The 13,018-nt window shown below is 40.6% G+C and overlaps 1 protein-coding gene across 1 annotated transcript in view; it reads left to right on the top strand.

The window, feature by feature from the left end:
* Tmtc2 (Transmembrane O-mannosyltransferase targeting cadherins 2) overlaps window positions 1-13,018 on the top strand; it is a 410,563-nt gene that overhangs the window by 283,054 nt on the left and 114,491 nt on the right. Inside the window, exon 4 of the mRNA XM_065239258.1 lies at window positions 12,074-12,159. Within this exon, the coding sequence (XP_065095330.1) occupies window positions 12,074-12,159 (86 nt within the window). The remainder of the gene's footprint in view (window positions 1-12,073; window positions 12,160-13,018) is intronic.

Here is a 13,018-nt window from a genome sequence, read left to right as displayed (position 1 = left end):
GAACTGTGTGGCTCCATCACTACCCACTGATTCGATTGCACGACGCTTGTTCACAGGAAATAGTTTCCATTTGAATATTTGATGGCGTCGTCGTCGGCTACGGGTTGAAATTGAGCCAGCAACGGCATGAAGCACCCATAGAGGAGTAGGAGAGGAAAATGTCACTGTGCAAATGTATCAAATATTGTTTCAAATCAATCCTGGCGACCAACATCATCATCGTCGTCGTTGTCGTTGGCCGGGAGTCGATTGCGTTCTCGATCCCTCCACGTCCGCAAATGGAGCTTTTAAGGGCATATAGGTTGGAGGTTAGAGGTGGCCCGGGAATGAATCAAATGGCTCTGAAAAATGAATGTAATGAATCGTAGGGACTGCGAAATCGATTGCGGTTCGTTTGATGTATTTGAATAGTGAATTCAGCTGTATTGCGTTCCATTTGATGCTTCAGTGATGTTCTATTTTGTGTAAATAGTATTAACTTTGAATACAATGTTCGAAGCTGATTACATTTTATCAAAAATGAAGCGAGAACAAAAGTCGATGGTTCCTTGTTGACGTTATTTGTGGTCCAACACACTGGAATGTTCGAACCATTTTAATCATCCATACTGAAAGATCATTGATATCACTCGTAGGATGACGATAAAAATACTTAATTGAACTTTTAACAATTTTAAATTTCTATGCACATATATTATGCAAAATATTGGCCATTGAATCGCATGATGGCGCATTGACTTCATAACCCAAGTAACAATTTTGGATTCATGAGGGTTCTGTAGACCATGATTTAGACTTGTAGCATGCCTTAAAACCACTATAAAACTTGCAATGTTACTTGGGAACAGTGTTAGCAAAATCATCATTCAAATGATACTTTTCCGCACTCAAACGCTATCAATATCACACGTGTTATTGGAACAAAATATCATATTGATTTTACAAGCTCCTTTGATATCGCGAAACTATTCACAACGTGCAAAAGTCAAGCTGAGAGCTGACTCGACACAAAAATGATTCCGTTGCACATCGTTTTCTTAGAAAGAGAAGGTGTAGTTAGCTATTTTTTTTACTCTTCACCGATGGCAGACACGAAGGGACTGCTGCCAGCCGTTATGGAAGCTTCGGTTGCGTTCAGGTGTAAAGCAAACATCATTAAACTCAATCTCACCACAATTTGGTGAGATTTGCAGCTGGTGAGTTTTTTTAGCTTGATATTCCGAGCTGCGATATCACAGCTTGCAAAATCAACTGCAGTTGTTTGCTTGTTGATTTTCGTCTACGAAAATCAAGCGTGATCTTGGGCATTGGTGAGATTTGATTTGTTTGATATTTGCCCAACACTGCTTGGGAATGTCTTGGCATAAACTAAAACAGTATTTTAACTCCATACGCAATCATAACTCGTTAAAAGAAAATCTTAATATAGGCGCTGCTTAATGTTCAATTTATTCTTTATTATTCATACTAAGACAGCATTTTGCTAACTTTTTACCTTTTTTTCAAAGAATTTGTTTATATATCCAAGAAAAAAACCATATATGAATTTGCACTAGTCCACGTCGATTGACGAAATAAATATATTTGAATTATTCCTGAAGATAATTTCAAAATATGTATTTAATTTTTATTTGTTTTAAGACACTCCACACAACAACAAGGCTCTGAAACGTTTCAAAATTATCAGATTTTCTTCATAGAAAAATCAAGATCAGTAACAATAACAGTTTTCATATTGATGCAACTATAGATGAATGAACTCTTTTGGTATAAATCCTCTCAAATAATCGAAACTAAATGGCACAAAAGCCGCATTTTGCGCGGTACGTTGTTTACGATTTCTCGAAAACGATATAACTTAACGTCTGAACTCCAATCACATTATCCGATTTAGACCAAACATTATCAAATGACGTACCGTAAAACGAGGTTACTTTGATAGTTGTTTGAAGTATATTTTAATTATTTTTGCAACAATTATGTTTTTTCCTATTTTTTTTACTATTAGGATCCTAGAGTAAGTCAATTCGTTGCTAATATGTTTCAACGTAAATTATTTATCATTGAATCAAAACACATGAAGCAATCAACGATAAAGAGAAAACTTTTGCCACTACTACCACGATAAACGCTCTCTATGATAAAGCTTGATGGGAATTGTAGATGGATAATGATACATTGCTTGCTTGCATTGTTACAATACACATGGTTGAGGAAATAGCTTGATCGGAACCGAGAAAAGACATAACAAAAAAAAAATTCCCTGGGAGCAAGACAACTTTTAATCATGAGTTAGAATGGAGTTACTCGGAGTAACTCGAGCTGCTCAAAATTCTGCTTAAAACAACAATACATTCTAACCCCGTTTCACACCCGGAACATCATCCTCAAATAACGTAACTGTTTGTCCCCCGGAATGTAGTTTAGCCCATCACCAATCCATTCTAAGCGTTCAATTGTTCCATATCGTTTTCAGATTAAGCATAAGCCTTCTAGTTGGACATTTATTAGAAAACATTTGGTTTACTTGGCCCTCGACTTAAAAAAAAACCACGGCTCTCAAAATATTCCAATGATTTTTTACAGGGGCAGTGATAAAATTAAATACAGCAATGTTACAGTTTCAGGGCTACAGGCTATATTCAATTATATTGATTATTGTAACTGAACATTGTACATTATACATCAATGAAATTGCAGTAATAAATTTCCTGTTGTTGATATTTGCAAAATGCCATTGGCTGGGATTTAATGAAAACAAGAAACTGGCATTCCTTCATTCACATTATTTTATTACTCGATTATTCAAAGAAAAAGTTCCCATCCTTCTTGAATAGGTAAATCATCCTCTTTTTTGTGCTTGTATCAACTTAATTAATTATACATACAGATTGAGAATCTTAGATCTTAGCGAAATTGTGACACGGAGTCACAGGTGTTAAATTGAGAGCTTCTGCGATACTCATCCGACGTCCATAATCAGTAAGGAGAAAGCCACCGTTTTGTTGAAGTTTTAGAGAACTGGCTGGAGACATTCCTTGATTCTAGTAAGTTAAATATATTGGCTGATGATTTTAATATTAATTGGCGTGATAATCATATTCGAATATTTTTTTTTTCATATTAATTTATTTGTACAGGCTCAATCGAATAAACTTTACAGAGCCGAGTTATCATTTGCATTAAACATGAATAATGTCTTAAATCTAGAGTTAAAGGAATTGAACCGATTACTCGCGGTCGTCTCGAGGTTAGTGGAGATTTACAATTTTTTGGATGGGGAAAGGGAGAAGGAGGTTTGAAATATGATTTATTATATAAATATTTAATTAATCCTAAAACATGAACTTATTTCTATTCATCTTGAAAACAAACATAAAAAAAACTACACGCACAATACACAAACTAAACACAAGGTTAATCAAACTTACAATCTAAGGTTACGTCTAGCCAAAATATCCCGAACTGGAACATTAGGTTGTTTACCTCGAGCCCGAAGGGAATCGCACAGCTCAGATCTGACTCCACGATGCTCAGCACAAGACCAAAGGATGTGATCGGCGTCTTGGTAACCTTGTCCACATTCACAGAGATTGCTGTCTCCCAGCCCAACACGAAACAAGTGAGCGTTTAACGAATAGTGATTGGACATGAGGCGAGACATCAGACGAATGAAGTCTCGACCCACATCCAACCCCTTGAACCAAGGATTCTTCGACACCTTAGGGATGATCGAGAATAGCCATCGTCCCAAACTCCCTTCACTCCATTTATTTTGCCAGCTGGCGAGCGACTGTTGACGATAAATGAAGAAAAATTCATTGTAGGCGCTTTGTCGATCGTAAATATCGCCTTGCATAGCGCCCACCTTAGCAAGTGAGTCCGCCTTCTCATTGCCCGGAATCGAGCAATGAGATGGGACCCATGCAAAGGTGATGACAAAAGATCTTAAAGATAAAGCACTCAGAAGCTCTCGTATTTTCATGAGAAAATACGAGGAGTGCTTTACCGGCCTCATGGATCGAATAGCCTCGACAGAACTGAGACTATCCGTAAAAATAAAATAGTGATCTGGTGCAAGTGAGGCGATCGTTTCTAGCGTATAGTATATTGCCGCCAGTTCAGCAACATATACGGAACAAGGAGCTTGAAGCATTCGAGAGGCGCTATGAAATTCGTTAAAAATACCAAAACCAGCGGACGACTCTATTAGCGATCCATCTGTGAAGAACGATCTTGCGGAATCAACTTGGCCAAACTTTGCAGCGTAAATTGACGGAACAATCATGGAACGATGATGTTCTGGGATTCCACGAATCTCCCGCGTCATAGATAAATCAAAACTAACTGAATTGCCGAAGTCGGAGAAGCATACACGATGGGGATTATGCTGTGAAGGGCTGACATCCTGAGTTATGTACACGTAGTACAATGACATAAAACGAGTTTGAGGGTTTAGCTCAAGAAGCTTCTCAAAGTTTTCGATTACCAGTGGGTTCATAACTTCACAACGGGTGAGGAGCCTTAGGGACAATTCCGAAAACCGATCCGATAGTGGCAACATGCCCGCCAACACTTCGAGACTCATCGTATGAGTCGAGTGCATGCATCCTAACGCGATACGAAGACAACGATACTGGATACGTTCCAGTTTGATGATGTGAGTTTTAGCCGCCGACTGAAAGCAAAAACTACCGTACTCCAAAACCGATAAAATCGTTGTCCGGTACAACGTTAGAAGATCTTGCGGATGAGCTCCCCACCACGTTCCGGTAATTGTTCGGAGAAAATTGATCCTTTGTTGGCATTTTCGTCTCAGATACTCAATGTGGGATCTCCAGGTGCATTTGGAATCGAACCAGACCCCAAGATATTTGAAAGACATGGAATGAGTGATCGGCTTACCCAAAAGTTGAAGCTTCGGTTGTGCTGGGCTATGCTTCCTAGAAAAAACGACTAACTCAGTTTTCTCCGTGGAGAATTCGATACCTAGCTGGATAGCCCAAGTAGACAAATTGTCTAAGGTATCCTGTAAGGGTCCTTGCAGGTTGACCCCTGTGGGCCCTGTCATAGAAACTACGCCATCATCTGCAAGTTGTCTCAACGTGCAGTTGTCACTTAGACAATTGTCAATTTCTCTGACATAGAAATTGTACAAAAGGGAGCTTAAACATGAGCCCTGGGGGAGACCCATGTAACTAAATCGAGAAGCTGTAGAGTTTCCATGAGAAAAGCTCATATGTTTCTCTGACAGCAAATTGTACAAAAAGTTATAAATTAATGGGGAAAGGCCACAAGCGTGAAGTTTGTCTGAAAGGACTTCAACCGATACTGAATCAAAAGCCCCCTTAATATCCAAGAACACAGAAGCCATTTGCTCTTTTTTAGCAAAAGCCAACTGGATTTCTGTGGAAAGCAACGCGAGACAGTCGTTCGTTCCCTTACCCCTACGGAAACCAAATTGAGTATCTGAGAGTAGGTGGTTCGTCTCAACCCATTTGTCGAGGCGAAAAAGGATCATTTTCTCCAACAATTTTCGAATGCACGATAACATCGCGATGGGACGATACGAGTTATGATCTGACGCGGGTTTTCCAGGCTTTTTAATGGCTATAACTCTCACTCGCCTCCAATCATCTGGAACAATATTGAACTCCAGGAACTGACAAAACAAGTTCAACATGCGCCTCTTAGCGACGTCTGGGAGGTTCTTCAACAAGTCGAACTTGATCCTATCAGCCCCCGGAGCCGAATTGCGACACGAAAGGAGCGTGAGTGAGAGCTCCAGCATTGAAAAAGGCTGGCTGATCTCGTCTACCGAATTCGTCGTTTCGCGAGGAATCATCTGTGCCGGCACGGCACTTTTCGCGCGAACTTGAGAATCCACCGATCCGAGTACTCCTCGCTCTCGTTGTTTGAAGACCGGTTACGCATCCTTCGCGCCGTGTTCCAAAGCGTATTCATCGACGTTTCGCGCGATAAACCGTCCACGAATTGCCGCCAGTATCCGCGTTTCTTGGCTTTGATGAGGCTCTTGAGTTCGCGTTCAAGAGTTGAGTACGCTTCGAAATACTCGGGTGTTCCGCGTTTCCGGAAAAGCTTAAACGCGTCGGATTTTTTACGATAAACCTCAGTGCATTGCTGGTCCCACCAAGGGGTAGGAGGTTTCCTACGAAAAGACGTTCCTGGAACCGGCCGAGTTTGAGCTCGAAGCGCGCTGTCCAAGATCAGATTGGAGAGGAAGTTATATTCCTCCAACGGTGGAAGCTCTTCTACCGACGACACGGCTTCATCTATCGCGGTCTTGAACGTTGTCCAATCGATATTACGGGTGAGGTCGTACGCGACGTTAACGGATTCCGACGAATTGAACCCACTGGCAATCGAAATTTTGATCGGCAAGTGATCACTACCGTGGGGATCCTGGATCACATTCCACGTGCAATCCAACGATAATGAATTAGAGCAAAGTGTGAGGTCTAATCTACTTCCATTTGAGGATGGACCAGCCAGACGTGTTACTTCTCCATTGTTAAGAATTGTCATATTGAAGTTATCACAGAGGTCATATATCAAAGTAGAACGGTTGTCATCATACAGTTCCCCCCAGCCTGTACCGTGGGAATTAAAATCTCCCATAATCAACCGTGGAGTAGGAAGAACTGAACAGATATCTGAAAGTTGTTTTTGACTAATCGAAACTCGGGAAGGAATATACACAGAAGCAATACAAAGGCTCTTGCCTTTAACAAAAGCCTGACATGCGACAACTTCAATACCTGGAAATTGTGGAAGATTCACTCTATAGAAGGAATGGCACTTTTTGATCCCCAAAAGTACTCCTCCTCCACGCGACTCCTCACGATCCAGTCGAATAATGTTAAAATCATGAAAAGGAAGATCGATATCTGAAGAGAGCCAAGTTTCACACAGAGCAAATGCATCACAATCATTATTGTGAACCAAAAACTCAAACGATTCTATCTTAGGAATAAGACTTCGACAATTCCACTGTAGAACAGTGATCAAATCCCCGACCTCGTTTGGAAAATTATCCATCGAAGGAGATGATAGCTGCAAGAAGGGGCCATTTTAAAGTCAATTGCTTCAAGAAGGATTTCACAGTGGGAAGCAATGTGAGGACAATGCTTTTCAGAGGATCAGAAATGTTGAGGTATTTGAGAATACCGTCCACAATGTCATCAAATGAGAACAGCCCAGATGAAGAAGGGGTTTCTGTTCTTAAAATTGGGGCATCAGGGGTTTTGGATGTCCCCGGAAGAGGTGGAAAATCCTGGGTATAATCAGTTCTGCGGAATCCAGGAGGAGTAGAAGTCTCCTTTTTTCCACCACTCCTTGATTTGGGCAAGCTGATTTGGGGTTCTTGATCTGCAACTTTCCGCGAACGGATGCGTTTTCGTTTCCGGGCAGAACCTTCCGGAAAACTGAAAGAAACTCCCTCCTCAGCCAAGTCAGAGCCAGACTCGTCATCTGACAAAAGAGCGAAGGGATTTGTTTCGTTGGTCGATGGCTTGGCTGTCTTAAGCATTTCTGCAAAAGACCGCCTGGAACGTTCTTTAAGAGAGCGCTCTAGTTTTTCCCCGCGTTGTTTGTACACCGGACACGACGAGAGACCATGAGGAGGAGATCCTTTGCAGTACACGCATTTTGGTGCCGTGACTGTGCAGGCGCCATCCTCGTGCTTCTCCCCGCATTTGGAACAGCGTGCCTTGCTGCCACAGTGGGACGCCGTATGTCCCAACTGCTTACAGTTTTGGCAGTTCATGACCCGGGGTACGAACAAGCGCACAGGTAGTCGAAGTTTTCCCAGCTCGATATACTGAGGAAGGGCTGAACCAGAAAAGGTCACGCGAAACGAGTCTGTGGGGGTAAAACTCTTTTTACCCTCGCTGACAGATACTGAGCCCAGTTTTTGGACATCCAGTATCTTCACCGGGGGGAGCAAGGGGTTCTTGAAACGGCCAACCGCCTGCTTCTCCAAGATCTCGGGGGTCAGACTCGCTTTGGTGACCACACCTTCGATCTCCACATCACGAGCTGGTATGTAAACCCTGTACTCAATCGTAAAGAGCTGGGAGGCAGCAATCTCGTTAGCCTGCTTCAGGTTAGAAACGACAACACGAAGTTTATTATGCCTAACCTTCGTGATTTCGGTCACGGCCGAGTATCGCTTCGTCAGATCAGTGGAAATTTGCATCAAGTTCAAAGGTTTGTTTTTGGGCTGAAAGTAGACAACCCATGGCCCAGTCGAGTCATCTGGATAGGCTCGCGATCGGGGGCTTTTCTGAGACGAACCATGAATGACAGGACGTTTTCGTCTTTTCTTGCCATCGAGTGGCAAACTGGTGTCATCTTCCGACAAAATGTCCATATCATCTTCTGACAAGACGTCCATTTTGCCGTAATAGTGGGAGCGCTAAACGCTCTACCACTGAAACGATGCTTAAAACCACACAGACACAATAAACAGAAAAAACTACAAACACAGAAACACAAAATTAAATTTAACTGATGGGCGAGAGAAAGAAACAGGAAAAAAAACTTATCTGCTATACTACTACCACCGAGTGATTACACAGCAGCAGGGGAGCGACGCGCAGTTTCTTCGGGACTAGTCTTAGAGCTACCTCTATGGTAGAACTATCATTGACCACGTTTATTCCAATTTTGATTCCATTTGTTCAGTTACGGATACTGATTTGAAAAAAAAAAAACCGATCATGAGACCGTAGTGATTAATGTCTTAGACCATGTTAACGATAACGATAATTTTGTAAAATTGATGTGCTGGAGGAAATATTCGAAGCAAGCTGTTTCAAATCTCATCAAAGAGGAGCGTGGATTTTCCATTCGCGGCCGGTAGCTTAGATCAATCTACAGCTGTTCTTAATCAAGGTTGCAAAGACTCATTTCAGCTAAAACAATGTTTTTCTAAATTATGAAATAATTAGATGCCATGATCAAATTTTGAATTGGTAGGATACAAGAAGAGGTTGCAAAGAATGTGTTTGACATATTAAACCTGTTTATTTCACTTCATGAGAGTCTTAATCAGCGATTTTTCACAAACTCACTCACTCAGCGATCAGCAAATCGCTGATTGTGACTCATATAAAGCAAAATTTACAGGATTTATGTTTCCAACGCATACTTTGTAACCTCTTCTTGTAAGTTACAAGTAAAACATGCCATCATACCATCTTTTGGTTTTATTATTCCGAAAAACATTATTTTAGCTGAAATGAGTCTTTGCAACCTTGTTCTTAATAACGCTTTGAAAACGTGTACCAATCAACTAGTTGAGCAAAAGTTTGTTTCTTTGAAAAACTCGAACAGCTGGTACAATTTGGATCTTTGCGTCTTAAACGGAAAAGGGACAAATGGTACAAACAGTTTTGTAGATCAAATAATGATAATCATTGGAGTAGGTACACATTCGCGCGTAATAAGTATTAACAATCGATAAAGAAAACTCTGTGTGAATATGTACAAAGAAAGATTGATCAGCATCAAAACAACAGCAAAGAGTTATCGCAAATTTTGAAATCTTTATTAAAATCTAGTTATTGCAAACCGCGGTCCATAACTTTTAAAGATACATTAGAACAGTCAGAACAAGTAATTGCATCTAACTCAAGTAACAGTTTTGGAGGGTTCTGGAGACCGTGATTTAGACTTGTAGCATGCTTTAAAACCTCGATAAAACTTCCAATGTTACTTGGGAAGCTTGATGCTTATTTTGTAGACAGTGTTTCTTTGTTTAATTAATCCATTGGATTGTTCGATGAACCTGACAGATTAAAACAGCCAGTTAATAGTAGTTGTAGATCTGAAGATTTTCACCCAATTACATTAGATGAACTTAGAGTTATTTGTTTTTCATTAGGAAAATCGGCAGGAGTAGACAATGTTAATGCTAGAGTTATTCAAGATTGGCCAAATCTTGCTGGACCTTATTAATGAATCATTGCAAACTGGACATGTGCCACAAATTTGAAAGGAATCCCTAGTGGTCCCTTTCAAAAAGTTGCTTGATCGATTAAAGCTGAAGAGTTTCGTCCCATCAACATGTTGCACACATTAGAGAAAATGTTAGAACTTGTTGTTAAAAGCCAGCTGTTGGACTACTTAAATAGTAATAGTTTGTTGATACCAGAATAATTGGGATATCGAGAAGGTCATTCTTGTGAAACCGCGTTGAATTTGGTATTAGCGAAGTGGAACAATAACTTGAAGTGTTAAGATGCGGTTGTTGCTGTCTTTTTTGATCTAAAGCGCGCTTTTGAAACAATTTCTATGCCCTTATTGTTAAGATCAATCAAGCGCTTTAGAAATTACGAGTACTGCATATAAATGGTTTGAAAACTATTTGTCTGACAGAACTCAACGGACTAGAGATGAACTAGCCTAAGGCTAAAAATCTCTTTAATAAAGAAAAAAAAAAAAAAAAAAAAAAAAAAAAAAACTCGGCAGACGCAGAAAAAGTTCAGTGTTGCCAATAACTTTAAAGATAATACAAATTGTAACTTTGGGTGCAAAACAACGCCAATGACTGCGCCCAGGTGTGCCCAAGTTTGATTTTGGCACACTGTGTAGAGTGATCAACCCCTTGTGTCGGCCTAAATGCTCCTTATTTGGGCCCATACATAAATTCAGCAATCGATTTTCAATAGTGACCAAAAATATCCATAAGTACCGTCCCAATGACGCGTTCATTGGGATAAGATTAATAAATAGCAGCTTTTTAGCGATGGGCCCAATCTTAGATCCATAGGCCAACATTAGAGCCATGTCTCCTATGACCAAAATTAGTGATTTTATTTGCAGTGTGTTTTTGTTTTCTGAAAAAGCATTGTAGTTTCCTACAATTTTGATTCAGACGTCATTTCAATTCGATGAATCGTTATCGTCCTAAAATTTATTAAAAATCATCGAGTACGCCTTGTTGAAACATAAGGACAAGCCAAAATGGCCGAATTGCCTTGCAAAATTAGTGTATTGCCCGTAGCAAATAATTATGCAAAGGTTCATCGATTTCGTAGAGGGTAAATTTTGATCGATTTTCAGTAGGCATGGAACTGCCTACTGAACAACATTTAGCTATCTGAAACTACTATAATCATTTCGAGGCCATTCGATCCAGAGTAAATCATCCAGTCATGGTGGTTAGAACTGGTGACAAACCCTAGTGGGCAGTTATTGTAAATAAACATTAGGTTTATTTTTTATTTTTTACAAGACCTTAAGGACCTGTGAGCTGGTAACCAGCTACTAATTGATCATGACATCACTGAAATTATCAATGTTTTCAAAAATTACCACCTCTTATTGTGACAGCAATCGTGATTGATCATGTACCGTTCTAGATTTACGTTTAGTTAGTTACATGATTTTTTTTTTTATCTGTTGTGCTTTTCACTCAACCACAGTACCTCCGGTTGAAACACTGTAGATGGCTACTGCACTGTTTTGTTTGCTTTTTCCACATCCGTTTCAACAACCAATTCAATAGACTCGCTCTACACCATGAAATTCGACGTGGAGATTCGTGTTTCAATTTTTAATCAAACAATGTCCTCTCCGGACCGGTATTGATGTTCGTTCGCACAATCCAGCTCAAATACGGCGAGAGGAAACTTGAGCCGCACGATGACTGTGGGCCGGGCGTTTGTAGGATCCCCGCAGGAAATGGAAAGTGCAAACGACGATGGGGTCCTACACATTTCTAGCCCGGGCGGTGGTTCTCGGTCGTGCTTGGTTGGTGCTAACAAGTTCGTTTGGATCGAATGATTTTTTTTTGCGCAATTCTGTTTCGCAGCACCACGAAATGGACATTGCAGGACGAACCACGCAAAAAAAAATCAACACAGGACGTTTTCAATAACAATGTTGAGATTCAATAACTTTTTCGGGGCAGCCAGGGGTAGTGCTGGGAAGTGTTTTGCACTGAACCCATTGAACTGAAAGCGGAGATTTTTTCCCTTCCAGGTTGAGCATTCATTTGAAAAACCGTATCGACTAACTTGTTCCATTTTCTTTTGTTCACTTTCAGAGGAATTTTACTACAAAATCAACAAGACTATGAAGAGGCTGTGGAGAGCTTTCGGAAAGCTATTCAGTTTCGACCGTCGCTGGCATGTAAGTATTGGGCGATGATTGGCTCTCTTTCTCATTCTGGACTAGGTTTTAGGTGATGCTTTCGGCTTTCATTCCAGTTAGGTCATTTGAAATTTCTCACTCAGTGAACAAGAATAACTTTTTTACGGTAACACAATTCCAAGGATTTTTAGCATGATTTCATGTTTTTATCAGAACGAATGACAATCAGTAGTTAAGTTGGTAAATTCCTTGAAACAAAAACAAAAAAAAAATATGTATATTCACACATTATCCGGAATTGCCTGCAAGCCCCGGAGCTTATCGATTTTCCATCAGAAGAATAAATTTTCTAAAAACCTTGACTCCCCGACAACCGAAACTCTCAACCGATCAACCCTTTTTCGCACAAATTCTTCCTTCCTGAGACCTTCCGCATCACTTCCCACTACGTTCCCATATACAATCAAACGAGGCAGGCAAAGTGAGGGTGTTTTCGGGTTTACTCGGAAAAAGGATATATACCTACTAGAACAAAGAGTTTTCCGAGCAGAAAAAGAGAAAAAATACATTGAAACCCGAGAAAAACAACAGACAGAATGAAGAATTCACCCGAATGCAACGAGGTGGAACCGACTGAAGCGAAACAGAAACGGCAGTCAACATTTTCTTAGACTTGGGTTGGGTTTCGGAATGGACCGACCGACCCGGACTCCGGTCCAAGGAAGGATGGAAGAGAAAACAATCAATTCGTCACGCTGGATGTGTCCTACAGTCACCATCTGGTGTGTTTGGTTTTTCGGACCAGATTTCCACATTTAATGTAGGACCTGCTTTTCTTATACCTAACAACTACTTGGTGGGATACCGCTTTCCGCCGAGAGTCAACTTTTCCCCAGGG

Source organism: Ochlerotatus camptorhynchus, unplaced genomic scaffold (assembly GCF_037179485.1).
Source record: "Ochlerotatus camptorhynchus isolate MF236.1 unplaced genomic scaffold, CSIRO-AGI_Acam_v1.1 ptg000054l, whole genome shotgun sequence".
Taxonomy (NCBI): domain Eukaryota; kingdom Metazoa; phylum Arthropoda; class Insecta; order Diptera; family Culicidae; genus Ochlerotatus; species Ochlerotatus camptorhynchus.
The sequence above is the reverse complement of the archived record's forward strand: the minus strand, read 5'-3'. Positions and strand labels throughout refer to the sequence as shown.